This window comes from Rhea pennata, chromosome 26, assembly GCF_028389875.1.
Source record: "Rhea pennata isolate bPtePen1 chromosome 26, bPtePen1.pri, whole genome shotgun sequence".
Taxonomy (NCBI): Eukaryota; Metazoa; Chordata; class Aves; order Rheiformes; family Rheidae; genus Rhea; species Rhea pennata.
Window position 1 is genome coordinate 1,302,433 of NC_084688.1, and position 7,982 is coordinate 1,310,414.

The 7,982-nt window shown below is 73.9% G+C and overlaps 1 protein-coding gene across 1 annotated transcript; it reads right to left on the reverse strand.

Moving 5' to 3' along the window:
- Nucleotides 1-2,162: 2,162 nt before the first annotated feature.
- CDC6 (cell division cycle 6) lies at nucleotides 2,163-7,192 on the reverse strand. Its single transcript, XM_062595726.1, has 11 exons — nucleotides 6,991-7,192; nucleotides 6,448-6,675; nucleotides 6,168-6,367; nucleotides 5,332-5,504; nucleotides 4,955-5,061; nucleotides 4,663-4,802; nucleotides 4,300-4,400; nucleotides 3,326-3,390; nucleotides 2,935-3,122; nucleotides 2,700-2,840; nucleotides 2,163-2,613 (listed from the first exon to the last, which is right to left on the reverse strand). The coding sequence occupies exons 1-11, from the start codon at nucleotides 7,190-7,192 to the stop codon at nucleotides 2,524-2,526; spliced, it is 1,635 nt and encodes a 544-aa protein (XP_062451710.1). The 3' UTR covers nucleotides 2,163-2,523.
- Nucleotides 7,193-7,982: the final 790 nt, after the last annotated feature.

Here is a 7,982-nt window from a genome sequence, read left to right on the forward strand (position 1 = left end):
GCGCGGGCCTCCCCTCCTCCGCGGCCACCGGGGCGGCCGGCCGGGCCCGCGGCCCCCGCGGCCCCCGTCCTGCCCGGGGCCGCGCTGGGGGCCGGGCCCCGCGGCGGCCGGGCGGCGGCGGCCCGCCGGAGCGCCCCGCGGGCCGCGGCGGGGTCGCGCGGGGTCCGGCCCCGGCGCCCGGCTCCGGCGCAGCCGAGTGGAAACGGGCTGTCAGATGGGATCTGGGTGCCGGCGGTGACAGCGCGGCGGGGGGGGCCGTGCCCGGCCACGTGGCCGCTTATGTAAGGAGAGTGCAGTGGAGGACAGGGAGGGCGCCGGGGACGCCACCGCCGGCCGGGCACCCGGACCCGCCGCGCACACGCGTGCGAGCGCGGCGACGGACGTGCATGCGCGCCGCGGCCTGCCAGCGCCCCGGCCGCCCGAGCCGGAAACGTGTGCTGGAGCAGGGGGACCGGGACACGCATGTGCCGGAGCAGGGGGACCGGGACACGTGTGCCAGAGCAGGGGACCGGGACACGTGTGCCGGAGCAGGGGGACCGGGACACGTGTGCTGGAGCAGGGGGACCGGGACACACGTGTGCCGGAGCAGGGGGACCGGGACACGTGTGCCAGAGCAGGGGACCGGGACACGTGTGCCGGAGCAGGGGGACCGGGACACGCATGTGCCGGAGCAGGGGGACCGGGACACGCGTGTGCCGGAGCAGGGGGACAGGGACACGTGTGTGCCAGAGCAGGGGACCGGGACACGTGTGCCGGAGCAGGGGACCGGGACACATGTGCCGGAGCAGGGGGACTGGGACACGTGTGCCAGAGCAGGGGACCGGGACATGCGTGTGCCGGGGCAGGGGACCGGGACATGCAGCTGCTGGAGCAGGGGGTCTGGGACACGCATGTGCCAGAGCAGGGGGACCGGGACATGCAACTGCTGGAGCAAGGGGACAGGGACAGGTGTGTGCCAGAGCAGGGGACTGGGACACGTGTGCCGGAGCAGCGGGACCGGGACACGCGTGTATGGGAACAGGAACATGTAACTGCTGGAGCAGGGGGACAGGGACACACATGTGCCGGAGCAGGGGACCAGGACAGGCGTGCTGGAGCAGGGGCAGGACACGCGTAGCGGAGCAGGGGCACAGGGCCGCGCTGCCCCCGCGGCCGCCCGGCGCTGCCAGCCCCTCGCCGCGCGGCTGATTAACGCCTCCGGCAGGAGGCTCCGGCACCCGCACGAGTGAATCAATTTGCGCTATCGATTTTTCATCCACTGCGGCAGAGAGCGAGCGGGCGCTGGAGGGGACGGCGCTGCCAGGACCGGGGACCCCCCCCCCGGGGCCCAGGCGTCCGGGTGGGGACGGGTGCCCGGGCACCACCGCACCCGCGGCACCGCGGCCGCTTCCTCCCTGCCACCGGCACCCAGGGACCGTGGGGTGGCCGTGGGGCGGCCGTGGGGCCCGGCCCTCCCTGCCGGCGAGCGCGCGGGCTGTAACTGCCCGGCACCGCTATCGGCTTAGCCGCGGCGCCCGGCCCCTGCCTCGGTTTCCCCGCTGCGCCCCGGGCGGGAAGGCGGGTTGGGAAGAGCCCAGGTGTCCGGGGGCCGGTGCCAGCGCCGGTGCCGGGGCTCCGGCAGCTCCCCCCGGCCCCGGCCCCTCATTAGGCTCCGCAGCCGGGGCTGTGGGAACGGCCGGGAGATCAAAGCAGCCCGGCGGGAGCCCCGGCCCAATTAGTGCCTCGAGAGGAGGCCGGCGAGGGGGGAGGGCGGCGCGGGGGGCCGCCGGCGCGGGAGCCGCGGGCAGGCGGGGGGCCGCGGCCGCCCAGCCCCGAACCACGCCGCCTCTGCAAAAAAAATAAGGGCTAAGGGGGGGGGGGGCAGGGTCCACGCACGGACCCCCCCCACGCCCCCCGAGCCGGCCCCGCTCTCGCAGGGCGGGGGGAGGCGCCGAGGCCCCGGGGCAGCCGCGGCGCGCGCCAGGGCCAGCCGGAAACCGAGAAGGAGGCGCGGGCGGAGGCGGCCCGTCGTCATTTCCAAACCAGAAGGGCTTTATTGCTGCTGCGAGGGCCGGGCCGCCCGGGCCCCCGCCGCGGGAGCCCCGCGCGCGCCGCCGGAGCCCCGAGCCGCGCCGGAGCCGCCCCGCTGCAAAGGGGGCCGGGAGCGCGGCGCTGCCGTCTCGCTTCCGCTCCCGCGCGGCCTCGCCGGCCTCCCCGCTTTGATCTGCGGCCGTGCAAGAAAAAAAAAAACAATAAAAATATATAAATATACAAACGAGGGGGCGCGAGGGCCCCGCACACGTGCCTGCCGCGGGGAAGGGACAGCAGAAGGTCGGCAAAGATCCCGGCTACGGCACGGGGAGGGAGCCGGGGCGGCGGTGCCGGACAGGGCTACCGGCTACCGCCAGGGCCGCGGCGCCCGGCGACGGCTACAGGACCCCGGTGAGACTGGAAACCAACATGCAATTAAAAACAGGGCGAGCAGGGCGGCGCAGCCACGGCCGAGTCCCGCACGTCTGCCGGCGGCGGCGGCAGCGGCGGGGGCTACGGCAGCCCCTGCGCCAGGATGTTTCCCACGAGGGCGGCGTCCTGCAGCGCGTGCTCCACCTCCGCCTCCTCCAGCTCCAGGGAAACCTGCGGGAGAGCCGAGGGGGGGGCTCAGCGCGCCGCCGGCCCCCGCGGCGTCGCCCCGCCGCCGCCGCCGCCGGCCCCGCCGCTACCTTGGCCAGCCGGGCTTCCTTGGCGCGCTTCAGCCGGAGGACGCCGCGGGCCTCCAGGAGGGCGGCCAGGGCCAGGCACTCGGACTGGTCGGCGGCCGCGAGCTGCTGCCGCCGGCACACCTTGCTGTAGGCGTCGTGGAGCTGCGCAGAGAGAGCAGCGTTGCGGCGGGGCGCTCGGCGCCGGCACCGCGCCGCTCGGAGCGGGGTGCCGGGGGGCCGCCCCGGCACGGCTCACCTTGCCCAGCGTCACCTCCTTGGCCTTGAGGTGCCGGGAGAGCAGCAGCAGGGAGCACACCAGGATCTTCTGCTGCAGCGGGAAGGAGTCCCTGGCCCCGCCGGCGCCCGCGGCCATCCGGTCGCCGTACACCTCCGAGATCACCCGCGAGACGTGCAGCAGCCCCGCGCGCCGGGGCACCGGGGAGCCTGCGGCACAGACGGGGCTTGGGCGAGGGGCCGCAGGCAGCGAGACGCGCCGCTCCGGGGGCCCCAGCCCCTCGGGGAGCGCCCTGGGCAGCGCCGCGCGCCCAAGCGCCGGCCCCCGGGGAGCCCGGACCGGCCCCGGCGAGGACGGCCGCGGCCAGCGTCGGGGGCAGACGGAGCTCTCGGCTTGGGCGGCAGCTACTCACAGCCGGGCAGCGGCTTGAGGACGGTCTGGCTCCTCACGTCCCGCTCCACCATCTCGACGGCTCGCCTAGGACACGGTCCCCGTAAGCCCCGTTGCCGGAGCAGCCGGGCTCAGAAATCCCCCCGGCCCCTCCCGGCTGCAAGGATCGGGGCAGGGGGCCACGCGCGCCGGCACACGGGGACCGCGGCCACCCGCTGCCCCACGGGCCCGGCGGGACGGGGCCGATCCGGTGGCCGGCGGGGACGGCAGCCCTCGAGGGCGCCGCGGCGGGCACGCGACGCGCCGGCACCGAGCCCGTTAGGGGCGACTCGCTCCCGTCTCCCCGCACGCTGCCCTAACGCGGCCGAGCGCCCCGGGGGCTGCGGGGACCGAGCGGTCCGGCCCAGCAGCCGGCCTCGCCTTCCAAGAGCGGCCGTAAGAGGAGGCCGGCGCGGGGTCTGGACCGCTTCCTCGGCCGGCGGCCTCCGGGCCTCTCCGCTCGCCTCCTGGCTCCTCCCAGCCAGGAGCTCGGGCCAAACCCCGTGGTCAAAGCCCGGCGCTCGCTGCTCCCAGCTGGCCTCCAGCCCGCGCCGGCGGGGAGCTCCCAGCCGGCCGCTCCGGCGCGGGATCCCAGCCGGCTGCTCCGGCGTGGGATCCCCGGCGGCAGGGGGGTCGGGGATCCCTGCTGCACGGGAAGCGAAGGGCCGGGGAGGGGAAGAGCTCGCTCCGAAGGCGGATCTGGTTCAGCTTCATAAAGAAGCCGGCTTGGGAGCTGCTAATGGGGCTTTCTGCGACACAAATGTAATTAAGCAATCCAGAGCCGCGGCGCGCTCGCCTCGCCCTCCATAGGTAATGGGCCGCAAAGAGCTCTGCCGCTGGCGCGCTCCCGCTGCTCGGCGGCCCCGGCGGCGAGCCGAGCGGCGACGGAGCCTGCAGCCGCGTGGGCCGGGAAGCGGGCCGCCTTCGGAGGAGGCAGGGCCGCGCGGTGCCGCTCACCTGCAGATGTCCAGGGCCTTGCGGGCGTCTCCGGAGACGGCGGAGACCTTGCGGGCGCAGAACTGCACGGCTGAGCTGTCCAGGACCGGGTCGCCAGCCACCTGCCGAGGAAACGAAGCCCCGTTACGCTGCCGGCGCGGCAAACAACCCCTCCAGGCAGCCCTCCCGCGCCGTGGGCTGGGGCCGCGCCACTTCCCGAGCCGCTGGCCCCTTCCCCACCCCGGTGCCGGCTCATCAGGCCGCCCGGCCCCCGTCTCCCCCGGTTAACGGCGGCGCCGGCACCGCGAGCCTCGGCCGGGGCCGGATCGCCGCAGCACCCGCCGGCTTCGCCCGCAGGTCCGGCCCCGCCGCCGCGGTCCCCACCTGCTTCAGGCGCTCCTGCAGGATGGAGGCGAGCTGCTCCTTGGTGTACGGCGGGAAGGTCAGCAGCTGGGGCCGGCAGCCCGGCCGGGCCTGCAGCCGGGCCAGGCTGCGCTCCGTGAGGTCCAGGGCGTTGGCTGTCCCTGCGGAGCACAGCGAGCCCCTGAGCGCGGCGGCCGGAGCCGCGCAGGCTCTTCCCGCGGAGCTGTGCCTGGAGCGCCGAGCGCAGCTCCGCGGCCAAGCTGCACCGCGCCGGACGGGACGGGACCGACGCGGCCGCGCGGCCGACGCTCACCGATGAGGACAAGCCTGGAGCCGGGCAGCCAGGGCCACTCGAACACGGTGTAGAGCACGTCCTGCCCTTTGCTGTCCAGCTGGTCCATCTCATCCAGCACCAGCAGGCTGCGGAGCCGGAGGAGAGCTCGGGTCAGCGCCGGGGGCGGCCTCGGCGGCTGGCACATCCGCCTCGCCGCGGCCCAGCCCATGGGGTACGGGCCAGCCTTCCCCACCACCTCCGCACCCCACCGTGCACGCTCAGAGAAATCAAAGCTCCTAGCAAAACCCTGCACGGGCGCCGCGTGTCCCGGCAGGCCAAGGCCACCCCGAGCTCCCGGGTGCAAGAGGCAGCTCCGGCGCGGCAAGAGCGCTCCCCGCGCAGCGCGGGCGACTCACACCATGGGCCCCTTTGCTGTCAGCTGCTTCTCCAGCTTCCTCACGATCTCCCTCCCGGCCGCCCTGGCCGCTGCCTGCAGGCCCAGCTGCTCCGCGATGGCTGGGAAGACGGCCTGCGAGCTGCTGAGGGACATGCAGTTCAGCACGACGGTTCTGCTCCTCGCGAGCTCGCCCTGCCAGAGACACGGGAGGGCTGCAGCACCGGCAGAGCCCGGCAGCGGAGCGGAGCCGCGGCCAGGACGCGCAGCTCCGCGAGCCTGGTTCACGCGGGGACGCCCGCGTCCACCCCCCTCCCACAGGGCGATGCTGTGGCGAGCTTGAGCTCTCCCACGCTTGGCTCCTGCTCCTCGCGAAGGTCCCTCCCTGCTCCCCTCTGCTCCGCCAGCCCCCCAAGCTGGCACCCGCGTCGTCCCCCCCATGCACGCGGCTGGGCAGCCTGCACCGGACCCGACACCGAAACAGGCTCTGCAGCAGGAACCCAGCAACTGCTGCATGCGCAGGAATAACGCTGCGCGCAGGGACGGCTGTTAACCAGCCAAGGGCGTCCTGCTTCCAGACCAAAGTTACTGAGCTACAGTGAGTGGAAAAAGCTATTACAAGAGCCCAGAAAAGCAAAACCTCCTGTCGTTCCAAACCACTCGTACAAGCTACTCCAAACCTACCAGAAACTTTCCACCCTAGCACCAGGCTGCCCCAAATGCTCCCCAGGCAGCGAGACCGTGACTACTAAACGCAGGGAAAAACACCAGCCTTGCAAAAGCGAAGCTTGTTCCAGCTTCAGCTGTAGCAAAGACCTCGGCCCCTGGAGGAAAGAGCCCCCCCAGGCCGTGACACACCTTGCAGTCTTGCAGGACCCTGCTCAGACAGGCGGTTTTCCCCGTTCCGGGGGCTCCCGAGATGTAAAGGCTGCCGGGTTTCTCCCCGCAGACGTGCTCTTTCAGAAATCGCTTGATGACACTCGTCTCCCTCTCCCTGGCGTGGAGGCAATCCGGGACGGCGGTGTGCAGCACGCGCTTCGCCTGCTGGTAGCAAGAGCCTGCGCCGGGAAAAAGAGGCATCGGAGACAGCTCCCGCGCTCCGGGGGGATCCCGCCCCCCTCCGCGCCCCGGCGCCCACCTTCCTGCCGGAAGAGCCGGGTGCAGGCGGGCTCCCGGCCGAGGTCCGCGCTCCGGGGGGTCTCCTGCCCCTGGCGCCGCGGGGAGAGGCCCGGGTCGCTCCGCTTCTCCGGGGAGCCGGGGGCCGGCTGCTCCTCGAACAGCAAGCGTCGCCCCTTGTTCTCCTTCCTGCTCTGCTTGGAGGGGGAGCAGGGCAGCGCCTGCGGGATGTTGCACAGGTTGTCGTCGCCTGCGGAGGAGACGGGCGACGGTGAGCGGGGACGACGGCGCGGCAAGGGAAAGCACCGACGTCCTCGGCGAAGGACCGGCTACGCCGGGGGCCCCGGTTCTGGGAGCCGTCGGGGAGGGGCACCAGGGAGGGATTTGGAAACGGGACGTTTTGTGAAGTCCGGCTGCCACGAAGAGGAGCCCTGCGGGGACGTGGGCTCAGCCCCGTGCCGGGCAGCCCCCCGCAGCAGGAAAAGCCCCACGGAAGGAGGGAGCAGCCCCCATGGCACGGTCCGGCCCCACATCTCACTCCGGGGCAAAGGCGCCAGCAGCTCACCCAGGCGTTTCCGGGGGCTCAGGGGCAAGGTCTCAGTCCGCGGGGAGAGCGCGCCGGGGGCCGGGCCCCTCGGCACGGGGGCCAGCCGCAGGGCGCGGGGGTCGGCGCCGGGGCTCTTGGCCGGGAGCCGCGCCGGGGAGCGGGCGCTCTTGCGGACGGGGAAGGCGATGGCGGCCTGGCTCCGCGACCTGGTGCTGGGCATGGCTGCGGCTGCGGGGAGCGGCGCCCGTCAGCAGCAGGGAGCAGCCAACCGGCCCGGCAGGATGGGCCTGCTGCCCCCCAGCCTCACACCCGCCCCACATACCCCCCACGTCCCCCTGACTCTTCCCTCTCCCTCCTCGAGGCCTCTCCCCCCTGCCCCACACCTCCACCCTGCTGACCCCACCTCTCGGCCCCAGCCCTCCCACCCCAGGCCCCACATCCTACCTCACATCTCCCCCAGCCCTCCCTCCTCCGGCCCCACATACCCCCCTCTCGGCCTCAGCCCCCTTGCCTGCCCCACATACCCCCCTCTCGGCCCCCAGCCCTCCCCACCCCCCAGAGCTACACATCTGCTCCTCACTCATCTTCTCAGCCCTGCCCCACTTGCCCCCACCCCAGCACCCTGCAATTCACCCCTCCCCACACCCCGGCCGTGCCCCACATCCCTGCCTCCATCTCCCCCAGCTCCTGGCCCACAGCCCCACACCTCTGCACCCCAGCCTTGCCCCACGCGTTCCAAGCTTCTACCCCATAGTCCAACATCTCTGCCTCCCATTCCCCCCCGCCCTGCCCCATAGGCTCCCAGTTCCCCCCACACAGCCCCGCGCCCGCGGCCCCCCAGTCCCCCACCGCCACCCACCTTCTCGCGCCAACTCCGCTGCGGCTCCGCACTTCCCGCCACCAAGCCGGCCCGGCCCCGCCCCCGCCACCCCATTGGCTCTGCCGCCCGCCGTCGCTGCCAATCGCTGGGTTCCGCGCCAAGAGCCACGGCCGAGGGGGTAGGGGGCCGC

Bases quoted from the DNA above. Each gene is read 5' to 3' on its own strand.
- CDC6 (XM_062595726.1), bottom strand. From the start codon at position 7,192: ATGCCCAGCACCAGGTCGCGGAGCCAGGCCGCCATCGCCTTCCCCGTC. The intron at 4,803-4,954 runs GTGAGCGTCGGC...TGTGCTCCGCAG, and splicing joins CTCCAGGCTTGTCCTCATCG to GGACAGCCAACGCCCTGGAC. The intron at 4,401-4,662 runs GTGGGGACCGCG...TTTCCTCGGCAG, and splicing joins TGCAGGAGCGCCTGAAGCAG to GTGGCTGGCGACCCGGTCCT.